This window comes from Mycteria americana, chromosome 5 (genome assembly GCF_035582795.1).
Source record: "Mycteria americana isolate JAX WOST 10 ecotype Jacksonville Zoo and Gardens chromosome 5, USCA_MyAme_1.0, whole genome shotgun sequence".
NCBI classification, from domain to species: Eukaryota; Metazoa; Chordata; class Aves; order Ciconiiformes; family Ciconiidae; genus Mycteria; species Mycteria americana.
Window position 1 is genome coordinate 46,707,300 of NC_134369.1, and position 27,861 is coordinate 46,735,160.

Consider the following 27,861-nt stretch of genomic DNA (forward strand, 5'->3'; position numbering starts at 1 on the left):
CACCGCCTCGGGTGACTTTTTCCCTCCCTCCCTCGCTCAACCTACCCCGGCACGGTGAATCAACAACAAAAAAGACACCACCACCGGCACACAGACACCCGCACACGCCGGTGGCATCGCAGCGCCCCGCAAACACACCCTGCGGGCGCACACCCTCCCTTCCCTCCGCGCAAATCGTTCCTCTCCACATCCACGCTTCAGCGCTACGTTTGTTTTTCTGGCACATGGCGCCGTCCTCCGTAACCCGCCCCAGAAATTTTGAAAGAAAATAGCAGAAGCCTCTCATTGTTAACATTTGATTTATTTAAAGTCCTTAACTGCAAATGATCAAAAACATACTTCACGCATTAAATTCTCAGTTATCGTTTTAAATCAAAATATTTTTTCAATTACAATCACATTTATAAAATTAACAAAATTTCTTAAATTCATGTGTAATTCTTTTTTTACTGTCATTTAAAGCAATTTCCAGCTGTAAAGAAAGAAAAAAAAATATAAACCATGCAATAAATTAAGAACATTGAGACAGCGAACAGGAATAATAATAAAACCCGTCTGGCTATGCTAACACCGTGTAAAACTGTGGAAAGTGCATTAACACTGGATGAAACAAGCTAACGATGGCGATAATTAAACGGCCACAAAAAAAATTGCATGTGGAATTTATCAAACAAGTTGGAAAAGGGGAGAGAGACAGAGCTCTCCTCTTTCCCTTGCATCGCTGTAATAGTCAACGTTTCCTGGGGGAGGGGGAAAATAACCTTGTTATAGATACACAGTTCTAGCTGGTACACAATGAAGACACTTAAATTAAATAAGCATGTCATCCACATGTCGATGAGAGTTCCTGATGAACGAGAATCTTCAGTAACAGATGGGAAGGAAAAAAAATATCCAACTGGCTGTGACCTCTTTATATTACATCCCAAGACAGGTAACACTTGGAAAAAAATAGGGGTCGCATCCTGCACTCCAAAGCTCCAGTTGGTCCCCTCGGGAGTGCAGGATCCGGCCCACAGCATCTGGGTGTATGCGGGTTGTACTAGCCGAAGGTTTATTTTGCAAGTATCAAAAGGATGATCCGAGAAAGTAAATAGTCCTCTTGTTGCTTAGAGATTCTCTTAGTGTTTTGCTACTTCACAGCAGTATTGTCCTTCAAAGCCTTTTTAATTAAAAAAAGCCTTAAACGTCTACTCGCTTCTTCATCTCCGTATTGTTAAAGTATTGCCACATACCTGTAAACTTACATGAGATTATAGAGCACAGAAGGGGGGAAGACGAGGGGGCGGAAAGCACAAACAAGTAGTTTACAAGCTCAACAATTTTTTCTTCCTTTTTTCGTAACACCCTGCAAAGGCTGGGGGGGATCTCCGGGGAGCGGGGCTGGGCAGCGGAGGCGGGAGGGGGTATGTACAAGCGGGACGCGGCCGGCTTTGCAGGAGGTCGTGGTGGACCATAACGACACACAACGCGTTGCGAGACAATTAAAAAGTAACAGTCCTTTGCACGCAGCGTGCGGGAACACCTCGGTTTGTCGCAGGGAGAGGGAAAGGGGGGAGAGAAGCCAGGAAAGGGGAGGAAGGGGGGAGAGGGGCTCGCCCCCGGCGGTGGGGGGTGCAGAGCTAGGAGGTGTTTAGCACGGGTCTGGAATACACACCTTGGTAGTAGGAGGGCTCGAGGGCCGAGGGCTCGATGCTGCTGCGGCCCGCCATGGACGCGCTGCCCAGGGGCAGCCCGCCGGGGATGCTGGCCCCGTAGGAGGAATATTGCAGCGCCTGCTCGTAGGCTTTGAAGTCCAGCTTGTGCTGCTGCTCCGTGGAGGACATGAGGTTGTTGATGGAAAAGGGGTGGTTGAAGGAGTAGTGGGGATCGCCCTTGAGGTGGAGCTGGGGTTCGTGGGCTAAGGAGTGAGGGGGGTGTGGGACGGAGGCCAAGGCGGGGACGGAGCTGATGGTGGAGGAAGCGGCCGAGGCCGAGGTCTTTAGCTCCGTGGTCGATCCGCTGTGGTCCATAGACTGGGGGCTGGTGGACGGGTTGGAGCTGGAGAGGGAGCTGGCAGTGTCCAGCTGCACGGGTTTATTGTGGCCTCTGTGCAGGGGGGAGTTGGAGCTGGAACTGGAGGCCCCAGCCTGATCTTTCCTGCCCTCCTGAGAGGCTTTGCTGTTCGCCGGCTTCTCGCACTTGAAGCGCTTTTGCCGGCGGAGGTAGCAGCCGTTTTCAAACATGTTGCCGGAGTCAGGATGCAGGGTCCAGTAGGAGCCCTTGCCGGGCTTGTCGGGGGAGCGGGCCACCTTGACGAAGCAGTCATTGAAGGAGAGCGAGTGGCGGATGCTGTTCTGCCAGCGCTGCTGGTTCTGTCGATAGTAAGGGAAAAGGTCCATGATCCACTGGTAGATCTCGCTCAGCGTCAGCATCTTGCTGGGTGCCTGCTGGATGGCCATGGTGATGAGGGAGATGTAGGAGTAGGGCGGCTTGGCGTGGGGGTAGCTCCGCTTGAAGGTCTTGGCGTCCCGTGTCCTGCCGAGGTTGGACTGGGTGTAGGCCATGGGGCTCATGCAGGGGTTCATGCTGCCGTAGGGGCTCAGCCCGTTCATGGGGGCCGGCTGGGCAGACATGGCGTTGATGCTGCCAGGGCTCAGCGCCGTTCCCATGGCGGCCACGCCGGCTGGCATGCCGTTCACCGGCCCCGCCGAGCCAGCCGGCATGCCGGCCACCGCACCAGGGCTCAGCCCGGCCCCCAGCCCCGTGTTGGCGTAGGACATGTTGAAGGAGCTGGAGGTCATGTTGCCGCTCGTCGTCATGGTGTTCATGGTCATGTAGGTGTTCATGGTGTTCATGGAGCCCAGCCCCGAGTTCATGTTGCTCACGGGCACGGAGGAATAGGCCTAGGGCAGTGAGACGGAGAGAGGGGATTAGGGGGGAAAGAGGGGCGGGCGGGACCCCGGCGGGGCCGGATCCGCCCGTCCTGCCCGTCCTGCCCGGCGAGCCCTGCAACGTCCTGCCGCGGGACGCCGTCCGCTTCCCCGACGCCCGGGACAGCGCTTTCCAAAAGCCGCACGGAAAGGCCGCTGGGGCGCCGAAAAGGTCTAATTCATATTTATACATGTTTACAAATAGACACGGAGGGGGGGTGCTCGGTCCCGACGCGCTCCCGTTTTGCCTGCGTCCCGCGGCTTGCGCCGGGATCCCCGGGGCGCACGGACCGACGGCCTTCCCGGAGCAGCTCCGCACCCGCAGAGCTGGGCTGCGGGCTTTATCTGCCCCGGGAGGAGGTTTTCTCCCGGTGTATTCCCGCGGTTTTGCTGATTTTGTGTCCCGTCTCGCTAGCTAAACATTTAAACTCATCAGATTATTGGAATTTACGGGCGTACACTGCCTGCTCCAAGGAGAAATTCAACTGCCTGCACTTTCTTAGAATAATCTCACGCATCTCTCCCATCCTGCACTGATTTAAATTTCTATTCTTATACAAGATGCGATAATGTCTTGTCGCAAAAAAAAAAAAAAAATCAAAAACAACAGCTCACGTCCGCGCATTTTATCTGCGGAAAGCTTCCCCCTTGTCTGCATTTTCTATCAAGTCGGTTTTAAACTAAAAAAACTCAACTTTCCCAAAGTACGAAAAGCCTGAACTTTCCCTGCCTGAGATTTTCTACAATTGCCCGACGTGCAAGAATTGTAGCACCCTACCACATAACACAACTCTTTAAAAAGGCAGAGCCGGAGAGCCTGAAATTGTGCTTTCCAGTACAGCATCTGAATTAACAGGAGGGAGAAAGACGTTCCCGGTTTACCTCGAACAAAGGCAATACGGCTAAGAAAAGGAGGTTTGAGAGACGGTTAAATGTACAAAATTCATTACTGTTTACTACAAATTCCACTAGCTTATAAATGCGCTTTTAATTTAGAGGATCACGTTAATTATTTGAGATGGTAGAAGGCAGATGGGTTTCCCACCCTGCATCCATGCGGTGATTCAAATTAAATAGCAGGGGAGGAGAAAAGATTGAGGCTAAAAACCAGCAAAACCGAAGGTCGCTTAACTTTCTGTTTGCGGATAGCGAGCATGGCGAGGATAAAATGAGTCCGGAGCGGCACATAATTAGGATGACCCTTATTTGCCCTTAGCCGACTTTCCTCTAGCAAAGACGATGGCAGTGGGGTGACACGTATCTGCCTGTGCTCGCGTGGCCCTATGGGCGCTGTGTGCCAGCTCCGGGGTGCAGGGACGAGGCGTGGGGACTGTGGAGCCGCGTGTCCGGGTGTGCTGATGCAACGCCCGGGTGCGCACACCTAGGTGCCTGCCTCGCTACCACACTTCCTTAAAACGGCTCCTTCCCGGGCGGGAATCCGAGGAGCTGCTGGCCGTGCTGCTAGGCGCTGCCTTCTCCCGGGGACCCCCGCTGCAGAGCCGCAGCGGCACAGTGCCAACGCCGGGCCCCCGCAGGGCCGAGGCGCGCCGCGGGGAGGGCTCCGGGCGCTTCCGTGGCCCTCTCCCCTGCCGTAGCTGCTGGCGCTTGGGCCGGTTCTCCCCCTTGCTTTGCACCGTGTTGTCAAACAGGCGCGGGGGGCGGAAGCGCCTCCGGGGGTGTCGCGGGCCGGGCCGGGCCGGGCCGGGCCGGGCCGGGCCGGGGCCGGGGCCGGGGCGGCGGGTGCGGCCCCTCCCGGGCTGGCTCCCGGGGCCGCTCTCGGCAGCGCCGCCAGCCGGCCCGCGGCAGCAGCGCACGCCGCAGGCAGCCCGTCTTGCGAAGCACGAACAAACGGCTCTTCCCCCCCCTCCTTTCTTTTCGCCCGGCTTTAACAGGTGAGGCCCCCGGCGACGGCCAGCGGAGAGGCCGGCGGCCCCGCCGAGCAGCCCGGGGAAGGCGCTGCCCCCGCCCCGGGACGCGCTTGCGGCCGGCTCCCTCGCCCCCTGCCATCCGCCGGGAAGGAGCCGGGGGCCGGCAGCGCGGCGAGTCCTCTGCCCCGAGCCAAGAGTTTACGGGGCGCTTTTGTGCGCGCCGCAAGCGGCGATTGCGCCTTTCGGATGAGATCGAGAGCTGCCCCCGGCCCCCCGGCCCTCCCAGCGGGCCCGCAGCCGCCCCGGGTCTCCCTCAAACGCCTCCCGGGGCTCTCGGAAGCCGTGTTTTCCTCGGGGAAGCCTGGCCGGCTTCAGCGCCGGAGGGAGGGGGGAGGCACGTTTGCGCTGGCAGGATCCGGAGTGCAAACCGATTCCTCCGACTGCTGCCCCCCTCCAGACCCCCGGCCCTCCCCCGATCCCCCCTCCCCCTTGCAGAGGGGCAGCACGGAGCCAGAACCTGGGATTCACTCACCTCCTGAGTGTCGGCGTAGTAGCTGTTCCAGTCGCTGGTTTCATGCCCTTCCATTTTCACAGTCCCTAACATTATGGAGCCAACCTGCCCGGTGTAACCATCCAGCCCTCTTGCAAGCGAGCGACGGGCAGCAGGAAAAGAGCCCGAAAGCCCGACCTAGCAGAAAGCCAGCTCTCAGGAGGGGCGGGGGGTGCTGAATTCTCCTCTATAACCAGCCAAAAAGGAGGCAGGGAGCGGTGTGGGGCGAGACAGTTGAGAAAGTGAGGAAGTGCCGGCTGGGATGTGAGTGGAGTTGAGCTGATGTGGATCTTACGTCGCAGAAGTACCCACCTCCTCCTCCTCCTCTCCCCATTTGTCCGCCGCACAAAGGCGTTCGCACCTACAAAGCCGGAGATGCACCTGCAAACAAGGCAGTTCCCCTCGCCTGTAACTCCCCCCGGGGCGGCACTTTATTTGCAAAGCGGCGTAATTGGTTTAAGCTTGTGGGGAAAGAAGGAGAGACAGAGGTGGGAGAGGGGGAGAGAGTAGGAAGGGGGGGAGGAACCCACCCTTTCGGATGGACAGGACAAATGCTAGGAGGGATCGGTGGAAATGAAATGAGGTAGATAAGGGAAGGGCAGCCCCCTCTGTTTGAAGAGAATGCGAAAGGCCATCCAGCCTTAAACCCCTGAGATTAGGGGCAATATTTACTGAAGTCCAGTAGATGCTCCTTTAACTTGATGGCCGGGACGTGCTCCAAAGTCTCGAGTCCCGCAGTCCACAGGCTCCCCCCCGCTCCCGCCCCTCACTTCAAAGCTGGTTACCGCGCAGGTACCTCCGCGGCGGCCCCCGCGCCCAGCGCCCTCGGGGCGGGGGACCGGCACTCTGCGCTCCGGGCTGCGAGCAGGGGGGCTCGGCTCCGCGCCCCCCAAAGCCCTCCGACCCCCCCTTGGGCTGAACCTTCAAACGGGGCTGCCGTTCTGTGTAGATGGTGATGGTGGTACTTCTTTTCTGGTGCCTTCCCTTTAGAAACCATGTGAGTCACCGCGCTGAGACATAACACTACAGGCACCCAATAAATGCGGACAGAGGCTCGAATGCGGATCCACCGATATTAACCTCCACTTGACAAACATCAGGTGAGTCACTGGAACCATTTTATATCTTTACTGTGGAAAGCCTCCAGCCCAGAAGGCTCCTTTGGAAGCCTTTTGTGGTGCCAGGCGCCCAGGAGCAGCAATAATAAGTAGCGGGTATCTCATTACCAACTTCTCGCTCATTAACCTGATTTCTCGCAAAGAACAGCGGAGAAGGAATGGTACAGGCTGGTTACAGGTTACACAGGCTGGTAAAAGGTAAAAAGGGGCAACACCGATAAAACAAATTGACACTGGACAACGCTCTTTATTATTACGGAGGGAATCTCGCAGTCTCTGCAGACGGATCGAACGTTTTCTGTTTCTGCTCCTGCCCTGTGCGGCTCTTCGAGCTTACGTCAAGACCACAGACTTTTCTTGGGTTCCTCTGCCCTGTCCTTTATGAGTTTGTTCCTACCCAGCTACTAGAACTTTTATCACCTGACAGTAAAAAAAAAGACAAAACCAAAAAACCCCCACCTACCCACCCGCCAACCAACCAACCAAACACAAACCCCCAAATAACTTTCCCGGCAATGGGAATTCGAAGGGGAAATAAAGTTTCTTGAGATATTGAAAAAGGCTTGTGTATCATACCCCACAAACTAAAATACACATCTGGGTCTGAATTTCTGCCTGGCATGTTTCTCGTCCAGCAGGATCACAGTTGCTTCCACAGTGATTTGCGCTCGAGTGATCTGCGAAAACGTCACCGTCACAAACACGATTTTAAAGTTTCTTACACAGAGACCCAGGATTCAAATGACGAGATATAGCGTATCTCCGCCTCGACAAATATGTTTTAACTTGTCCTCTAAATGCGTTTTCTGTTATCCCTTTCTTTGTTCTTTCCCTCCTCGTCCTTCTTTCTTTAAATCTGGCAACAGAATTAAGTCAAATCCTCGAAACAAACAAAACTCTGGAATCAGCAGACGAGAACAAGGGATGAAAATGTGTCTTGAAGGAAATAAAATAGATAAAAGCACTGGATTAAACCCCTGCTTTCTCAAATGGTCAAACTACACCCATGGAAATTGGAACAAAACCCAGTGGAAAATCTAAGAGAGATTAAAATTGCGGTCTTCATGTGTGCACCCTCCCTCTTTCCCTGATGGAAGCGGTCTGTACGTCTGAAAAGAGAGACCCTTCGGTGGCGGCTTGTTCATTTCAGCACTTGAGGTCTGTTCAGAGCCCCCGCAGCAGCACAGCTGCATGGGGCGAGGCTGGGAGGGGTGCAGCGGTCCCAGCGACCCCGCTGGCTGCGCCTCCCCGCCGGGCGACCTCGGGGCAGTGCTGCCCCGCTTCCCAGAGCCCAGCCCCGCGGGAGCAACACCCGCCGGGACGCCGGGCAGCCCACGCAGGGCTCGCTCCGTACCTGGAAAAAAGAGCAGGCGCGAAGCCCGCCACGCTCCGCGGGTGCTGCTACAAGCCGCGGAGGCGTTTCGCCGGGCGGAGCAGACGTGGCGCCCGGCAAAGCCGCTCTCCGCGCCGGCCGGCCCCTCGGGACGCCCCCGCCGGGATGCCCGCCGGCCCGGCCGGGTCGGGCGGGAGGGAAGGGGAGGGGAGGGGAAGCCGGGGGTTGTGCAAAGTCGCAGCGCCTCCTGTTGTCGGGCTGCGGCTCGGGCTCAGCTCCCTCCTGAGGTTGCTCCCAGAGGTGAGAGCACAAGCGGGCTCCTGTCTGCAATCTTAAAGAGCCGTTCGGCTTGGTGTACAAACCAGCGAGCCCGAGGCAGAGTCAGCCTCTGTTGGCAGGTCCCTTCAGCCCGGGTTGCTGTGTTGCAGCCCTGGTGGAGAAAAGCCTTCCTTGTGTGGAGAAGAGGGTCCTGGCGGCTCTGCCCACGGCCACAGGAAAAAGAGGGTATTTAGGTAGTGGCCCTTGCCCCGCACTTGAGCCTCGGCGAAGCCCTGTGTGGGATGCTCCGAGAGTCCAGCGCGATTTGGCCGTACCCTTTGCAGCAGGCTCGGCGGGAAGGGAAGGACTGTCCCAGCAGGGAGGACGCGTGACAGCAGCCAGGAGCTCTCCAGACGCGCTTAGCCGCTGATGCGTTTTCTAGACTTCAGGACGGTAGCCCTGGCCTCATTTACACAGAGCCTTTCCCCAGCTCTCGTTAGAGTAGCGCCAGTTTCTGATCAAGCTGTACACTGGCCTTTTTTTTTTTTTTTTTTTTTTTTTTTTTTTCCAGGGGCAGCTGTTTGTGCAGCCTGGAGAAAAGCGCAGGCTGAGGTGAGCTGTGTTTTCCCCATCTAAACGGGAGCAAGGTCTCGGCTCCTGGCCCCAGCGGTGCGCGCTGGCAAGGAGGGAAACATAGTAACTGACCTAAAAGAGGAAAATACGTGTGTGTGGTTTGGGTGTGTGTGGAGCGGGAGGGGGGGGGGGGAACGTCCACGGGAGCCCGTGTTACCGGCGCTGGCAGCGAGAGCTGGGCCTCGCAAAGACCACTCGGCAAGGGGCCGCTTTTTGGGAAGCGCATGGGCGCGGGGTCCCGGCTGTCAGGCCGGGCCGAGGGGCCTCGCCCGAGGGAAGGGCCCTCCGGCCGCGCCGCGGGGAACGGAGCGGGCACCAGCGCGGCGCTGCCCACGCGGGGAGCGGCCACGGCCCGGGAGCCCGGCGGCGCCCTTTGCCCAGCGCTGCTCGGGAGCGCCGCCCGCAGGTACTGTCCCACGCGTGGGGCGGGCGGCCGTAGGAATCGGCGGGGGCTTTAATTCTGGCTTTGGAGCACTATTTTAGTTCGTTCCAGCGTGAGAACCACTTTTCCCCTGGCAAGGGGCAGCGCCTGCCGGCCACCCCTTCGGTTTAACTTACAGGGTCCTATTTGATTTTAGCCAAACGCCACCGCCTCCTGGCCGGGAATCCCTCGGCGGTGCTCGTGCGGGGCGGGTCGGGAAGGAGCTGCGAGGCTGTGCCCGCATCAGGATGCCTTCCCTGCTCCTCACTGTACAGCCGCCCTTTCTTTTCCCCGGATCTGTCTCCTGCAGAGGGGCGCTGGTACCTGGCTTTCCAGGCGGGCTCAACACGAGGAGGGGAGCTGCGCAGGGGGTCGCCTCAAACGCCGTGGAACCCCGCAGCCTCTCCCACCCTCTCCCTGTCCTTACACATCCACCCCTCCCGACGGAGGGAAATCCCTTTTCCCATCTGTTTCCAGCCCGGAATCCTCCCCCACCCAACCGGGCAAACAGTAATCGGGTGGGAACGTGCCGCTGCCCAGAGCCGGGTCCTTTGCACGGCGTTGGGAGGCCGGGCGGTCCCGGGACGCTCCGGGAGCAGGTGTCGGTGACTGCCGGGAGCGCACCTCGCTCCGGAGAGAGCCCGTTGAGACGGTGGCGAAGTCGGGGGGCTTGTTTCCCTCCCTCAGACAGGCAGAGCCGCCCTGGCTCTGTGGTCCTACCGCTGAGCCCTCAATGAGAAGAGCCGACGGGGGTCCCCCCCGCTGCCTGGAGCACCCGCCGGCGGGGCGGTGGTTCCCGCGTCCCCGGAGTTCAGGGGCCGGTGCGATGCGATAAGGTGGCGTTGACCGTCCTCTCGCTCGGGAGCAGCGCCTGGGCAGGCGAGGGCACTGCATGGGGTCAACACTTGCTTTGGAGCCTTTTCTGCGTGAACTGTTCTTATCTACGACACCACAGCCAAGCGACCCCCTTCTCCCGACCAGCCCGAGGTAGGAGGGGGGCACTCCCTTTTCTTTCTGCACCTCCTCCTCCCCGGCACCCATGGTCTGCATCCTCCTGGGCGGACCAGACGTGCCCTCCCGCTGCCCTGTCCTCGGCAGGGAGGGCCGGGGGCGCGCACCCCTCACCGCCGGGCCCTGCCTCCCCACTGCCCGCTTCTCGGCGGCGGGTTGTCCGCCCTTTCAGCCGCCCCCGCCGGGCGCAGGGGGCTCTGGAGCGGCGGGACCCCGGGCAGGTGCCGCCGTGCTGCCGGCGGGAGCGCAGCGGCGGGTCGCCCCTCCGGACGCCCCGTCCTGCCGGGGCCGCGCCCCCGGGGCACCGGGAGCGCTCCCGGGGGGTGCCGGGCCCGCCGGGCCCTCTCGGGTCACACTCAGGGTGCGCCTTTCACGGGCGCTGTACGAGGCCCCGGAGGCATCGTGTGGCTCGTTGCAGTAGCGACTTTCCGTTGCCGGATTTTATTTTATTTTATTTTATTTTATTTTATTTTATTTTATTTTATTTTATTTTATTTCTTCTTAAATTTCATTGCAATTCATTGCATTTCATTTTTCTAGGCATCATTCAGCATGTAGTGACTTGAGCAACACTCCCGACATAAAAAATACCTCCCCCCCAAAAATACTCATGTATCAGATCGGTTAAAGGAGAAAGAAGCACAAATAACGAAATGAAAAATTACAGATAACTTAATATCCGATGGTTGAAGAGATGAGAGTAAAGAAGCCTGTTTTCTTGTTTACTTTTTCTTTACTGTAACAAAATAGTTCTTAACTAGGTAAATCATGACCTATTACACACAATCACTTTCTTTTTGCTAGTAGGGCTACATGTGTATATGCTGTTTGCAGCACTCCAGTCGGCACGATGCCCACACTGCAGTGCATGATTGGCCAAGTGTGTTTTACTTACTTTATGTAAAAATAAATGCACTTGATATTTCTCATTTGACTCAAGAGCAGCCATGTAGGTATTTATTTCAATTATTGGGTGTTTTATTTATGTTATGATTTACTGAAACATAAATGGAAATGCTTGTGTTGTTTATTTCAGTCAGTGTGCCAATTCTCATGCAATTACTCAATATCTTTTTGAAAGTTTTGTGCGGTTTGTTTTGTTTTAAAGTAACTGCAGTAATATGGCATGGAAGAAACAGTATCAGAGGAGATGGGAATTCGATTATGCACAGAGATAAACACATATACACCAATGGCACCCACTTTGTAGAATCTCACCCAAATTGTAAAAATGGTATTTCAGGACATATACAGATTTTTTGCAATACACGTGTAAGGAAGCAAGGAAGCAAACTGAGACAGTGAGTGTAGTTAATCTATATAAACTGGTATAAGAAACAAAGCTTGGTAGGAAATACACTTTTGCATGAATCCCAGGATTATTTATTTGTTAAAGTTGCCCAAGTGACTTCATGGACCAAAGTCTGCCCTTTTTTTCCCCCCAACAATATCCACTGGTTGAACAAAAGGTATTTCCACTCTTCACGAGTCTTGCTTCTCCAAAACCCGCAGTGAGTTCTCTGAGAGAACATCTGTTTCACTGATGGAAACAAAATATCGCTGTATTGAACAAGAGATGCAAAGCTGATCAACTGCTTGTAACATTCATGCCAGTATAATACTCCAGTTCTTCTGCAAACCGACCTTCCTATGCAGGAGGTGGACTTGGATTTTGAGTGATGGAGAGCGGAGGAATGCTACCCTTCTTTCACTGCATAGCACTGTATTTTCAAATTGTTTGCTCCATTCTCCTTTACCTGCAAAGAATTATTCATTTTCCTGTCTCTGTCTCCACAGCAGTTTTACAGAAAAGCATTGGGAGAGACCAGTATCCATCATAAATGGCTTTCCTGGATGGCTTCAGCTCTGAAGAATCAAATGTACAAAATCAAGGCTGGCTTATTTAAACACCTCCCCAGGGAGCAGTTCCACAGCTTTACCCAGCTTGCAGTTCCTAGAGCATAAATTAATTCAGGCTGAATTAACTGCACATTTTCTTGAGCTGTATTAACATGGACATGCAGCAATTGTGGCCTGTGTGGCAGCACGATCACACATATAAAGAAACACTTTGGCCATTTACTCCATCAGGAGACATACACTAACCTGAGTATAGCAAAAATGATGTTTGCCCTGGAAAAGGATGCCTGGAGGCCCTATGTAACATGTCCCATAGTTTTACATTGGAATGTGAGAATGTGAATATCAACTGGTAACACCCTAAAATCATAAGCAAGATGCATAAAATAGGCTAGCGTCTATGGGAAAGTAGAGAAAGGTCTGGATTCGGTAACATTTTAGGACTCCTCAGGGGCAGCAGCTGTTCAGCATTTTGGAAAGTGGTTGGTCCTCCCAGCAGTTGGCCTAAGCTTCTGCTGCTGCTTCAAGCATTTCAAGGGTGAATCTCCCTGCTGAGCAGATTTAAGGGAATGACATCAGGAAGGTCACTTAGCTCACCATGTGCCTTCCCTTCTGTTGTCACGTTTGCTTAGTTCTCTGTGTAACTACTGGTGAGACCAGGAAGAATCAGATTTAATTCATTCCTCCTCCACCCCTCCCCAGCCAAACAAGGCAGCTGCCAAAGTATTTCTGCAGTGCATGTGGTTTCAAGTTTACTCCTTTTTAGGTAGTGACTTAAGGTGGGATGATTGGGAGGGAATCCAACACCTGACCTTTCCTTCAGTTCCTCCAAAAGAGAGAGAGACTCTCTTCCATCCCCACAACTTCATAGCTGGATCAGGTGGCTTTCCTATTACCCATTGAACAAACAATCCTTTTCCCCTTTTCAGGCTCAATATCAAGGATCACCATCCATCCTGTGCCAGAAATCATTTAAATCTTTTTTAACATTACCCTTAGAGGTAGCTGGAACTTCAGCCTCCGCAGACACCTCTCCTCAACCTTTGCAGGGCACTTCCTTTTGCTGAAGAAACTGATCAGATGTGAAGATTTTTCTTGTGATTAAATGGGATTTCTATGTCCCCCAACACTGAGTCTTCAGCTATGAAATGTATAAGATCTACAAACACACGCGTATATATCTACATCTAGATATCCACAGTCAAGCTGTTGTCCTAAGAGAACAGAAGAGTTGGACTGGAATAGCCGACTGGAAAATCTGCTGTATTAACTGAAAGACAACGGAGAGCAGAGATAATATGATCAAATTTTAAAACTAAAGCAAGTAAAGGGCTGAGCCCAGCAAAGACTTTGGCAGGTGTTTAGCTGTAATTTCTCCGTTTATTGCTTATAGCCTTCTTCAAAGCCAGGAGTGTCTCTGACCTTGTGCCTATAATAAAGGCTATGTGTGATGGGCTTCTAGAAGCAACTCCTGTAATTTCTTTTGGGCTATATAATAAAATGGCACATATCTGGAAATATTACAGTCACATCATACTAAAAAATAAATCTGGGATTCATGATCACTCAAAATGACCAAATTATTTTCTCATTGTAATGATTTTCTCATTATAAACAGGGTTTTAAATAAAAGGGCTCCATCTTGTTTCCAACTTTTTATTTATTTTTATTTTGAATTATAAAGGAAGTGCCATTATTTAAATAATGTATTTCAATCAGGAGAGAAAAAAAAACCAAAGCCCAAAATCATAGGAGGAAGAAAAATTTTGGCACAACTGAAAAGGTGGGTATCTTGAGGGCGGGCAAGAGACGACCCGCTGAATCCAGATATATCCTGAAAACTTTGCCTGGCTGTGTCCTGAGGAATAAACCAGAAGTGACCAGGTGCACTGTCTCAGTCCTCTCTTGCATATTAGTGTAATACATAGAAAATATTGTATCAGTTGTGTCAAAAAAAGTTGTGCCCAAAATCATAGGAGGAAGAAAAATTTTAACTATTTCTGCTGGCATAGTACTGGCAAATACAGATATCTCACAATCATAATGGAGATTAGTAGAGCTGGGTGTGCATATTTGTTACGGATCAAAGGTAGGATATAGTGATTAGAAGAACGACAATGCTTTCAACACTCACAAAGGAACTGAATGTGTGATTTATAATACTAATTCCACAAAACCTTTCTATGGCTGCCTACTGCACAAGGGATTCAATATGGATTGATCACCTCCCCCAAAAAAAGTATTTCCTTCAGCTCAGCTAGATCAAACCCTTGCAGCTAACCAAAAACCAGCTTTTCAGTATCGACACTCTGATTTAAGAGATTATTTGCCCCCCACCTGTTTACTCCACTCTTCTGCTACAGATTACCGTCCCCACAGTGTAACTGTCAGAGAAGTTTGTGTGCTACATTCCCAGTGGCCATACTTCACAGTTCAGTATTTTAGCTTATAATTAATTGATTTTCTCTGAATATGGCCATTTGATATATATACATGGCAGAAATATTAAAACAAAGACGTTGATGCAAAGAGCAAACAGTAGCCTGTAGCATGAGGATACATACCTCTGATTTTCTATTTACCAGCGGTCAGAAGCACAGACCCAGTTATGAATCTGCCACTGGTTCTACTAGGAGACTTTGGAAAGTCATTTGATCTCTCTTTGTTCTAGCTCCTGGTCTCTAAAATGGGATAATGCTACTTGACATCATGGTGAAACTATATTTGTAAATATACTGTTATCTTTGCTAAAACTATTGCATTGGTGAATAGCTTTGAGCAAGTGTACTGCCATTTTGAGACAGACTAGACTAGTGCTTTGGCTGTAGCACACTGAAAGGGAGAGAGCAGCATCCCCCAGCAGGGCTGGGGGGCCTTTGGACTATTTCATGCGAAAAAAGTTTCACAGCCAGCTGGAAAAGGATACCAAGGCAAGGCTTAGCATCTAGTGACAAACTAGATGTAAGCCACAGAAGAACTAGCAATGTAGTTATGTTCTTACTTTCCTTTTTCCTTTAAGTAATTGCTATTCAGCTTTCCAAGGACTCTGGCATCTGCTGGAGAGCCCATACCAGGCTGTACATATTTCATATGCACCACGCTGTCCTGATTCCTGATTGCCTAGATGAAGGTGACTATTGGAGAGCACCATTAACTCCTCCTGACTGTGCTCCAGTTTCCTCCCAAAGGCTGTGGGGCACTATGTGCATCTCAGTCTCACTCCAGCATGAACTTGGATCATGGCAATGATGTGCGCTGGGGGTGGGACTTCCTACATGGCATGGACTCAGCCAATTTAGGAGAAAAGAAACTGCATTTTTGACTTTCTCCAAACAACTGAACAATTCTTTAATGATCACTTTTCTTTCTAAAAAGAAAAAAAACCTTCCTTGTAACCTCAATAGACTGATAACTTAGATGATACAATTTATGCGATATTAGAAAGCTTAGTGATCTGGTAAGGCCTAATTAAGAAAAATAATAATGTGTACCCAGGCACTGAACTTGCACAAGGTTTTCCAAATCTAGATCCATTTGCTAAGTATAAAGATTCATCTACTGATTGAATTTCGGACTTTGCAAGGTACAGAGATAGGGCTTAACCTGTTTAACTAAATACTTAATGTTAATAAAAACCACTTTCAGGCTTCAAGCATCACTGTGATAATTAAGAGAGGGGCACATGCTAATAATACCTGGGGAAAGGGGAAAAAGCTTTCCCTGCTTTCCTGTGTATCAGAGACAAGAATCTCTGCAGCTGTCATCTCTGGAGCTCAAGCTGCGGATCTAGAGGATTTATCGGCAACACTTACTCCTGGAATGACTGCTAAGCAATGTGTGTGGCTTAGTAGGGGAAAAATACAGCATTTGGGATTTAACTTGACATCAGTTCCCCTTGGGTGCTTACTCCCTTTGCTTACAAGACCTAGAGTCTAAATGCTGTAAAACAGGAAACATTCATGAACCAAGGCTGGAACCTTTCTTGTAACCTAACTACATTCTCCAGGAGCCAGCCCCTGGTCTGCTGCAAGCGGAACTGACAGACAACAGATACAGTAAGATAATACAGAATACTAATTTTCCATTTTACCACAACTATTAACCTAAAGAGGAAATCCATGTCTAAGGATTCTTCCTTCTTCCTAAGATTTTTTTTGATGCAAATACTTCTTGCCATTCAGCAGCTTCTTACTGGAACTTCCTGATGCAAATACCTCTTCACATGCAGGGTCTTTTCTTCCACATCCCACTGTGACTCCTGCAGAGAGGAACTGTTCTAGGTAAATGAAATTGTTGAGGCTTTACTTACTGTTTAACTAGTTTGAAATGGATCTGTTCTCTAGGCTTACCACTGCATTAAATTGCTAATAGGATTCATCTTCAATGAGACAATCGAACACTTCGTTCCTGTTCTGAACTGCTCTAATGGCCTGGACAGCTAACAGGAATCCTTCAACACAGATCAACTACTTCATATTCCACCTTCTGCTCCTCCAGCTACTCTGGGATTCCTGTGAGAGAGAGGGAGAAACAAATTAGACAGCAAACAGATAGGCTTCCTAGGGTGTATTACAGAGATTTAATCAGCTATCTTGCTATCAGGAGAAGAAAACCTGCTATTAATTGGGATGTAATGTGGTTGGCTAATGAGGTTTTAATCTTCAACAAGTTTTAGTTGCAGTAGCAAGCTAAAAGTGGGCCATCTAGCCCAGAGTAACAAGTGTTGTTTTCAAGAAGTACACTGGCTACCCCCTTGAACTCCAGGAATACAATTAGGTAGGAAAAAAAAAGCTACAAAGCTGTAGCTGAAAGCTACAAAGAAAGGAGAGGATAATAGAAGACATTTGCCTGTTAGATCAGCGGAGCCTTTCAATCAGTTGAGTGACATATTTGAATCCAATATATGCAGTTAGTCCCTACAGTTCCTTGTTATCACACAGATGCTTGGGGACCCCAACTGAAGGAAAAAAAAAAGACTTTCTTTTTACCCACCATAAGAGACATAAGTGGATTACAAACATAATTTTGTGCACTGTTGCAGCCCAGAGATTCATGGAGATCCCAGTGCTTTGAGTTCAGATTATATGTGGAAAATTCGTCGTTCCCCCTCCTCCCCCTTACTGCTATAAGCTGCTTCACTTTGCCTGTGTTCCAGACAACCAGCCTTCTTGGGAAACTGGTCAATGTGACCTTGTAGGTTTGTGCCATCGTTATAACCATCTTGACAGATTCACTTTGACTTTTCACATTTTCTTTTAATTTGTATGTTAATTTTTTAATTTATTTCCTGAAGTTTGATGACTTTTGGCACATTATCATCCGTACATTTATTGGACACTGAAATGGTCATACATTTTCTTGGTCCACTTTTACTTCATACTTCATGTGTAAAAAGAACTACTGTTAAAATTTAACTTTCACCAGACAGCTGTCAAATATATTTGATACCTCCGTTCTTTGAAGGACAGGCTAGTAAAACTGTAAGACACGGAGTCAGGATTCCTCCCAGAGAACTGGTTTCAGACTTTTTGCTTATGTTAATGCTGCAAAGCTGGTCAGTTTATGGAGTCTGAGATGGACTATCCCGTTGCAGGCAATCCCTAGTATTGTAAATTAAATCCCGATGACAGAGACTTTATTGATGATGATAAACGAGTCAAATGCAGCTGAGTTGGGCCTTCATCTCCAAGCTGACTCTTTGACAATTAAGAAAACTAGTTTGACAGGCAAAATGCATCTGTAACTGCATTTAGGAAGCAGCTGCATTGCATGGCACACAAATCCCCAGCAATGCCCTTCGTGTGTTTGGTTTTCAGGGCAAAACTTCAAAGAACCCGTGACTGACAGCAGAACAAGGTTCGCCATACACAGAAGAGAAACGAGGCTACAATGGTACAAACAACCTCGGCCATACCGTGGCCTTCAGACACTCGTGGCTCAGTTTGAACATTTCTAGAAGACGTCGTCATCCAGACGCCTCCGGATGACGCTGAAACTTGCAGACCTTCAAATATAAGCTCACTCAAGGGAGTAAATTCCCACCAAAGCCCCACAGTTATGTAAAAGACTCCAGTCCCCGTCTCTCGGGGGGAGGGAGAGCGGGGAGATCATGGCGGCCGCCTCCGCCCGGGCCGTGCCGCCTGCCTCGAGCGCGCGGGCAGACCCAGCCTGGCGTGGCCCCGGCCGGGCCCTCCCCGCCGGCAGGGGGCGCTCGCCAGGGGTGGCAGCCGGCGCCGACCGCTCTCTCCCCCAGCGGGAGCCTCGTTGCTCGGTTACGGAGCGCGTCCTCCCCCTGCCCGCCGGCTCAAGAGGGAGCGGCGGCGGCGGCGGCTCCTCCTGGGGCCGCGGGCCCGGCTCGTCGTCGTCCCCGAGGCCTCCAGCGCCGTGCGGGGGGAGACTAGCAGCCCTCCTGCGCGGGGCCTAAGAGACTGGGGGATCTGCGGGACCTGTGTTGGTGCGTGGCGGGGACGCTGCCCCGTGCCGTGCCTCTCCTGCCGGCGCGGCTGGGGGCTGTCAGGCTGTGAGGTACTTTTCTGAGGGGAGGGAGGCCCTTTGCCTGCTCGAGAAGCAGAAGTGGGGCTTGGAGGGGCCACAGGTTTTTGTAGGTGGAAAGCGTTTTGTGGTTACTTCGAGAAAGCGTTGAGCTTTATTCTTTCTCATTTTTTTCTCTCTTGGGAGTTTCTGTCCAACTCCCAATTTATGCTCCCAAAGATAGAAATAGTTCCGTTGTTTCCTCAGGTAAAATGCTAATAGCCATTGCTGGTGCTTAATTATACACATTCAGAACAGTCTTGTTAAAATCAATGGGGGCCTTAGCAAAATGAAGTAGTCTTTGCAAGATTGGGTTCTGTGTTGGTATAGAAAATACAAAACCTCATTTCTGTTTGAATTTTCAGGCTGCATACAGGAGGAGAAAATTGCTAGAAAACACAAGCGCTTTGGACAGAGTTATGTGGGAGAGCTGAATGTGATTAAGGAACATGAGACTATATGCAGGGAATCTCAGTGGGATAGTCTGAAGATCAAACAAGCAATAGTTACTGCTCCTAGAAACGTGAGCATTTAGCCCTTATTGGAAGATTTAACACCAGATCAATCGCATCAGTTAAGAACATTATACTCTCCGGAGGTCAAAGAGTCCACATAAGCCTGTCATGAATATAAATAAAAATATTCCTAATTAATTCATTGGGTGTTCTGATGTTCACGGAAAGTGAGGATATCTTCTGAAGTAAGAGACATGAAGAAACAAACTCCTGATCTCAGGGTGATGACTCAAAGAAATAAATCTGTGGAAGACGACAGTGCTGACAAAAATCAGAGAAGTTGCTCTGAAAAAGTTAACAGAGAAAATACCACTTGTAGTCACAAAAGTACAGCTGTAAAACTGCCAGTAATAGCACCATTTGCAGGTACCACTAAAAAAATTGTAATGGTCAAGCACCCAGCACCACCTCAGAAGCCAAGTTACTGCAGGTCTAATTTTCACGTTAATATCTCCCCTATCTCATTAGAAAAGACAAGAGCTGTTAGTAAAGTAAAGGGTAGAGTGCATGTTCTACAGATGGATCCCCAGCATTTAAAAAGAGATAAAACTGAAAAAATAGATACTGTGATTAAAGATAGTGATGAATTTAGCTCTACAGATTCTGATACAAGTAAAAACATTTCAAGAAAGGGAAAAATAACCAGGGAAAGCTGTAAGAAGAGAAGCAGAGTGATTTCAAAAGCAAAGCAACAAGATTTAGATGTTGAATCGGGAAGAATGCTGAGAAAAGGAAGCAAGCAGCCAAGTGTGAGGTCTGCTCGAGAACAGTTGGAAGAGGCAAGAGATGTGACTAGACCAGACACTTCAAAAATATACGAGAAGAACTTCCAGCAGAGCAAACCTGAAGAGCCTACTTCCACACCAGCATTGCCTGTGAAAGTGGTTGCAAGGTCTATTGATGAAATAATTGCTTCCCTGCAGTCTACTTCTCCATCTCCCTCAGACCAGACGATCAAAGAACTCCTGGAGAGTGTTCTTGGCCAGAACTACAACAAAAAAATGGAAGTAGGTGAACCAGAACAAGAGCAATATTTTTCTCTTGGGTAAATATTACTTTTATAAGAGTTGTATATTTTTTTTCCAGCTCCTACAATGTGTTACAACACAGAATCCAGACAAAACAAATGGATAAAGACACTAATCTATCATAGAATATTCTTCACTGTTTCTTGTGCCAGTTTTTTTGATGTCCCTTAAAAATGAAAATGAGCCAATATCAAAATATATTAAAACATAAGCTCTTTTGGGGTGTTATTTTTATTATACTGCTTATAGTTTAATACATGTTTTTCTTTCCTCTCCTTTCCCCTTTTTAAGATAACATATTCCAGTCTGACAGATGAAAAAGTGCATTAAATGCATTTGGGATATTGTTAGAAGTATTGCTTCCTGTAGTTATTGTTTAGCTTGTGAAGTCTTGATAAGACAAATTCTTTATTGTCACAGTTAGGTAGATGGTGTAAGCAGCTGTAAGAGGGTCTCTTCAATTAATTAAAACAGGAGATATCAGTAATACTAGGCATCAGGTAGATGCTACAGAAAACTTCCCTAGATTTTCACCAGAGGGTTGCTGATTCATTGGTTAACTAGACTAGTAACTTACTGTCAGATGGCTCTTTGTCCTCTCGTAGCCAGACTGATAGTTTTGTTCTAGTTCCAAGAGGGCTAAAACTTATGTCACAACAATTGCTATCACACTTGGTATTCATGCTAGCACTTGTTAGGGATGCCATGGAATGAATAGACCCATGGAGGGTGAACTACTTTTCAGCAGCAACTGCCTCTGCAAGGAAGTATGGAAGACTGATGAAAAGCGTATGAACCTGTGTTTTAGGAGATGATAAAGAACAATGTTTTCCACAACTATCGAAATGCTACGTTTTATGATCATAGAGTATTTCTCACAGAATGTAAGTGTAGCACCCTACATACCCTTACTGTGAGATTAACTGTCTTTTGATTAAATACAAAAGGTAGGAGAAAAAAGAATCCTGAACTGAGTTAATTTCAATGTGTAAGTCCATGAGCAGCAATAGTCTGAAACTGCATTTCCAATAGATTTATATCCTCTAATTTGATTTTCTTCTGTTCTTCTGAGAGCTGTTTGTGTGGTTGAGGCATTCACAGTGTCTCCCACTCTGTATATTTTGTGGTGTATTTCAATTGGGGTTGAAATCAGAGAAGACTTTCCTCATTGTGGCAGCATTGAGATGATCCCTCTTCATTGCTTGACTTGTATTTTAGGAATGTAATAATTTGGGACTGTTCTCTTTGGTTGAAATTTGCCAGCTGGATACAGAAATACTTCAGGGCAGATGAGCGGAGGGCTAAAGAAGATCCTGGATCTGGAAAACCATTTCTTGTTCAACTTACCCAAAATAATCATTGGTGATTAGTAACATGTGCTGCGTTGTGTGTTTTTTCTTAGTGTTTTATAAATATGGCTTATGTTCTAGGTAAGTTTTTAAAAATTTGGCCTCTAGCAAGTCCTACTGTTCTTAATTTGAAGTGAACTGATTTTCTGTTGTTTGTAGTGGGGGCTACTGGGCTCTGAAAATCTGACCTCTGGAGTACTGTGATGTTTAATTCTTTATTTCTAAAACTTAGATCAATCAGGTTCAAAGTAAAATGAAAATTTGAACTTGGTGATGACTTTCTGGTCCAGTTGTTTGTTGTTTAATGTTTTTTTAGGTATGGACATATGGACGTTAGTGAGGATGAATGACACCCTTGCTGATTACAGTTTTTTTTTTTTAATCAAAGGCATTTGCAGCAGGTGTCTTTTGAACTTAAGTGACCTTATAAATAGGATGAAGACTCTAGCAATTCTTTATTATTATTATGCATCATTTATTTACTTTACACTGAGCTTCAAGGCTTGCCTTCTCTAATGAAGTAAGAAATGTATTCTTTTAAATGAAAGAGAAATACCTAGGAAAACAGAGCTACTAAAATGAAAACAATCTTTCAGAATTAAATGCGTTTTTAATTTCTTACAAAAATTATTCTCTTCTCTTTATCTTATTCTTGATCTTGCATTAATGACTGATTAGCATTGACAGTTTATGATATTGCTCTGGGGGCTGAGCTCTGTTTTTCCCCCAGCATTGAAAAGAGCATTATATGGGAAATGGAATGCTAGCTCGGTGGGACATTAGTACTTAGCCCTGTTTCCTTTGAGGAAAATCAGTTATGAATAATGATTCCTACCACATTTTCTGTTAAAAAGTAGAATTTTTATTGTAAGAATAATATAATTTCCAATGCCTGGACTAATTTTGTTGCCTTGAGGCTTGTTGCTACCCCTGAAGTATATTGAGTTATTAAGTTATATGTTGGATTTAGTATCCATAGGAGGGTGTTTGTATTAATTTCAGAAATGCAGTTTTCTTGGTATTCAGCTTGATGTTCAGCTTTCTTGGTTATGAGCCTGCAGCTCATCATCTTTAGTTATCTATTGTTTTCAGCAGATCGGTTCTTTGGTACCTCAGATGAGCTTGTGAGGGTGGTAACTAAATGAACAACATTTTTGTTCTCGAAAAATAACATCAAAATTGAATGCTTCTATTAAACAAGGACTATACAGTGCACCATACTAGCAGGAAGCCAACATAAAATATACTTTAGTTTAAAAAAAAATCTCTAGCTCTTGTCAGCTGCTCTCAATAGTGAGGCCTTGAGAAGATTTTCTCTGTAATGCATTAATACTCTCTCAAAAGTGGTTTGATGGAGACTAATTATTGTTAAAATTCAAGAAGAGATAGACTTGTATTTGCTTTATAGCTATAAGCAAATACAAACAAGTATTTGCTCATAACTTTACAGTACCTCACTTATTATTTGCTCTATTATTTGCCCTGTTATTTTAGGGACATGGTATAGTGGTCGTCTTGGTAGTGTTAGGTTTACAGTTGGACTCAATGATCTTAAGGGTCTTTTCCAACCTATACGATTCTGTGATTCTATATGTTCTTTATATTTCAGCTGACATGAAAATTATGCAATAGATCATATACTGCTTTCTGATAAAATAGTTTTTAAGAGGTTTATTGAAAATATTTCATTTTTTTCCTTTAGGTGCTATAAGGTGTATTCTAAGTGTCATGGAAATGAACAAGAGACTTCAATTTATTTCATTTAGTTCTCTTTAAGTGGGAAAACCCTAGCTCTTCCTATTGGTTTTCTTGTTTTCTGCTTACAGGTGGTTTATGGAATGTTCTTCTCATGGTCTTAGCATCTGTTAAAATGTAGCTAAATCAAGACCATGATGCTTTTTATTATGAGTTTGCTATTACATTATTAATTCAGGAAGCACACATTATTGACTATGCTCAATAAGGTTAATCATGGCAAAGGCTATGGCACTTCCTGCCACTTGCTGAAGGGAGCTGCTCAGTCTTCAGGGGTGGACACCACCACACCTGGATACATGAAAATTTTTTTCTGGAACAGTTAACTCATATCACTTTGAATTTTTTTTAAAAAAGATGTTTTATTTTCATAATGTTGCAAGAAACTGCCTAGGGAGAGATATTGGGTAGATGGTTTATATGTGCAGACATCTGAAATCTGTTTATTTCTTCAAATTTACCAGTGCAAGTAACTAATTAAAAACAGTCCAGTTGTGCAGTTTGTTACATTTTGTCAACAATCACTTTCCAGTTCCTTATGATCATTAGGCCCACATAATTTACACTTGTCTAAAAAATGCTACAGGCTTTATGGGGCAAGGACTGTCTTTTTACCCTGAAGTCTAACAAAATGGGAGATTAATCCTCATTAGGTCAGTCAGCTGCTGTTATAATATGACAACAAATTGTTTTTAATCAGATAGATTGTAATCTCCCAGAGTTTCAAGCTTTGTCAAAGGGTTGCAGGGTGATTAGCTATGCTTGTGTATAAATAATTTGTATAAATTCACCATGTTAAAAGAACTTTTTAAAATATTTATATGTTCACATATCTAGCTTGACTTTGTTTTGTCATCTATCAGGGTCTTTTCTGCAGTGGTTATAGAGACTTTTCTTGTCAAAACAGAGCAAAATAATTTATTTTAATAGCATGTAACTATCAAATGAGGAATCAAAGAAATACCAAATGAAAATATTTAAGTAAGATAAATTTAGAGGTAATTATTAAAAGAAACCCCAAACAACAAAAAAATCTTAATTTTCTGTATGTCAGGACTCACAATGAGTCTTTTCAACTACAAAAGCTACCACAGACAAACCAAAATGACTGAAAATGTTAAAATGGTTTCTAATGAATTATCAAGGTGCTCAGGTACCTAAATAGTTTTCTACACCTGCAGGACAAAGGCTATGGCTAATAAAGCTGTTTTTTAAAGGTGCAGTAGAAGTTTCCATCACAAGGTTAAAATATCAGTGCAGGAAACAGCTTCCTCAAGAATGGGCAGAACACTTAAGAACAGATTCCCACAGGAATTAAGAGTTGCCACAGTTCTCAACACTTTTATTTTCCAAAGTTAGATCACATCTCTTTGGCCTTGTTTTTGTTAATGCAAACACACAGTCCATAGTACATATATAGACAGTACACATCATTTTATTAAAATAACACAATAGCATTGTGCCTGTGATTCTCCCATGGGGAGTGGACAAAAGAGAAAACACCGCACCCAACAAAGGAAAGCAATCACATAACATGTACAGGTGTCTAAAATGAAATAAAGATAATGCTTGCTCATATAAGTCTGTTGTTTTTGACAGAATAGGAAATTAATATGTAAAACTGTAATTTACATATTATGTAATAGTTTAGAAATGTGAGTTCATCCAGTCTGGTTGACGGAAAGGCTTTGTGAAAATTTCTCTTTGATTCCATGAATTGGATAATAAATTGCATGGAAAAATAATTACAATTGGCTAAGATGGACTGTAATAATTAATAGTCCATGGTAATCACTATGTTTGAAAATATGCATGTGTTGCGAAGAAGAGGAAGGTTGTTTAGTATAGCTTGAGAAGATAATGCTGAATCTGTTCCTTTTAGTCTGAGTTGTTACCGCATTCCTCTATTTTAGTTCCTTGCTTTCATGGTGATGAAAAAAAATGTAATATGAACTGTTTTTTTCTTAAGCTGTCTTTTCTGTCAAAGGTAGATAAATTACTAAGGCTTTGGCTGAAAGAAAAACACCAACGTGTACAATCTTCTGCAAGGTAGCATATACATCTATCACTTTGTGTTGGCCTGGAGACTCCTCCTTTTTTCCTTTTCATATTCTAATATGCAAGGAAAAAAATGTTACAGCTCAGAATATGCTTCTTATGTGGTATTAAAGTTAAATGCAAAAAATCCTAAGCATTAAAAAAAATAATATTTTTTAGATTGCTAGGTGGACAATACACTTAATGGAATAAAAATTCTACCGTGTCGAAGGTTCTTACGTTAAAACAGCAAGGGGACACTTGCAGTGCCAGCAAAGGATTTTTTCATGACGTGACCAACTGTTTCTAACACATATTCAACTGATAGCTTTAATGCATTCTTGCATCAGCTTGTGGCTCTGAAGTATTTTCCCCAGAAATATTTAACATTTCTGTAGCAGTTTTAAAGAACTGTATTTTAAAATGAAATGTAGTTTAGATGTGATATTTCTGTTTGTTACTGTTATCTTTAAAACTTGGTTCCTCAAGCCAGTATACGGCACAAAGGGTAAAGTACGTGTGTGCTGAGTTACGTATGTGTATGCTAACCAGGTGCTTAGAAAGCACACTGTCCTTAAAAATACCATGTTTTGAGAGTTGTTGCTGTATTTTATTTCCGCTTTTTTCATATGGATATACTGAAACCAAAAGAGGACTTGTTGAACCATTCCTTTGATGAGAAAGAATAGTATGTCTGGGAACTAAGAATGACTTCAAATTTTGTAGTAGCTTTTTTGCTAGTGGAGCAATTATAATTTTTTCCTGTGGAGACAATGATTAACTGAAAATTACACTCAGCTTTTAAACTTCTCTGCTCTAAGCAGTTCCATGGAGAAGTTATTTATGGTAAAGAGTTAAACGTGTAAATGTTTGCAAAAGATGAGCCTAGGATCATTTGTCTCTTAATGTACTTGTTGCTTTCAAACTAATTTGTGTAATGAAGACCCAAACTTTAATTTATGCATATATATTGTTTTGATGTTGTTTTGTTCTGTAAGGTAGTATGAATAATTTTTTTTTTTTAGCATTCTTGTTTGACACTAGTTTTCTTCTCTTGCTTATACAACAGGCAGCAGTTGAACATGAGGAAATAAAAACTGAATCTCAAGACCTACCAAGGTTTCACCAAGCAAGCCTGGTAACATTCTGCATTATCTAGGAATGCTAAAATATAATAAGTTAATAGTGCTTCTATTTGCTTGCAGAGGTGTTAAGATAGCTAGTTCATATTTTAAACTGATAAAACTGGGAAGGAAATGAAATAGTCCTTGAAAACATTTTGGTACTTCATAAATCACAAGTATACCTTTATTTTTCTCTCTTTTCCTTTTGTGTCTCTTGTTCATTCCTTTTCTTATGGGGTTTGATTCTCCAACTGCTGGATATAAAGAATCTCACTTTTACTAAGTAGATGCTGATTAGGTAGATGCCGATTTACATGCTGATTAGGGCAATGGAATCGTAAGACATTCGTCTATATTAATATATATTAGTGCCCATTATTCTATGCCTTTCATTCAGACTGTTTTTAAAATTTAGATATTTAAACTTAGATATGTTTGGGGGACTGCTTAATGTTTAGAGGCATTAACGATTTATTTGCTTTAAAGGATCATAGATCTCTTGATATAAATTTCTGAGGTATGTTCTTTCTTACCTTTTGCAATTTTTTCTTACAAGTGCAATTTGTAGTTTTCTTCTACAAATCAGACCAGATGTTTGAGAAGGAATCTCTATAAATATTTAGTGTTAATCATTGTAGGTCCTTTGCCTATTACTGTATTTATTTTTGGAAGTCTAGTTAGCTGTTGAGGAAATATTTGGCTTAAGATGAAATTGATACAATGTTCTAGGTGCTTCATAAAACGCATGGATGATGAAAGAATAATTGCATATAATAAATATTGTGCTGAATTACCTGTCAGGGAGCACAAAAGTGTTTTAAAAAAAATATTGTACATTCACCCCTTACATTGATTTCCTCCCCCACCCCTTCCCCTCAGAAGATAGCAGTAGTTCAGAAAGAATCTCAAGCAGCAGAAAATGAATCTTGGCCTAAAGATGAGCTGTTAACATATAATAAGCAGGTGAAGCAGGTAGGCAGGTTTAGTACTGTTGTGAGCTAGTATTAGTTTTCCCATGCTTAAGGTTTTGATGCTTTAGAGCATACAGAGGTCTGCAAGCTGTTTCCTTACCACCTGCCCTTTAAAAGATTTTCTATAAAACAGGTCTTCATACTGGTCTTGCAGCTTAAGGTTAGAGGAAAAAACAAATTAAGGTTCATTCGGTCAGATGTTGGGTTAGGCTTTTCTTTATGAGATTGGAAAGAAGATTACAAATGAAACAATGTATAAATAGAATCCTAATCTACCTTTAACAAGTGGATGCCTTCCTGGAAAATGACATAATGCTCAGTATCATTGTGGTTTTGCGATATTTCACATGTGACAAAAACTGTCATTAGGATATCAACTCTATAAAGCTTAGATTTCTAGTAGAGAACATGTACAAGTTTATAGACAGTACCACAGAGGACAAATTTGTTGCTAAGACCAAATAGTCTTTTCCCACATGTCAGTTTCTAGCGTTCTGGTATTTCAAGGCTATAGCTAGCTACTAAAATAAAACCCTAACCTGGTTCTTTCTGCAGCTTCGATATAAATGATAACTTTTCCTTAAAGT

General features: G+C 46.1%; 2 protein-coding genes across 4 annotated transcripts in view; one reads left to right on the plus strand and one right to left on the minus strand.

The window, feature by feature from the left end:
• Positions 1-347: 347 nt before the first annotated feature.
• On the minus strand, positions 348-5,585 carry FOXA1 (forkhead box A1). 3 transcript variants are annotated; one of them, XM_075503181.1, is made up of 3 exons: positions 5,313-5,585; positions 1,658-2,885; positions 348-1,235 (listed from the first exon to the last, which is right to left on the minus strand). In XM_075503181.1, exons 1-3 carry the CDS (start codon positions 5,382-5,384, stop codon positions 1,183-1,185), a joined length of 1,353 nt encoding a protein of 450 aa, XP_075359296.1. In that variant the 5' UTR covers positions 5,385-5,585; the 3' UTR covers positions 348-1,182. The 3 variants fall into 3 exon arrangements, with proteins under 3 accessions (XP_075359296.1, XP_075359298.1, XP_075359297.1); XM_075503183.1 differs by having other exon boundaries at positions 348-1,242; XM_075503182.1 differs by having other exon boundaries at positions 348-2,885.
• Positions 5,586-18,275: 12,690 nt separating this feature from the next.
• Positions 18,276-27,861, plus strand: part of TTC6 (tetratricopeptide repeat domain 6) — a 64,339-nt gene continuing 54,753 nt past the window's right edge. The window contains exons 1-3 of the mRNA XM_075501630.1: positions 18,276-18,489; positions 18,861-20,017; positions 26,249-26,317. Of these exons, the coding sequence (XP_075357745.1) occupies positions 19,205-20,017; positions 26,249-26,317 (882 nt within the window). The 5' untranslated portion in view covers positions 18,276-18,489; positions 18,861-19,204. The remainder of the gene's footprint in view (positions 18,490-18,860; positions 20,018-26,248; positions 26,318-27,861) is intronic.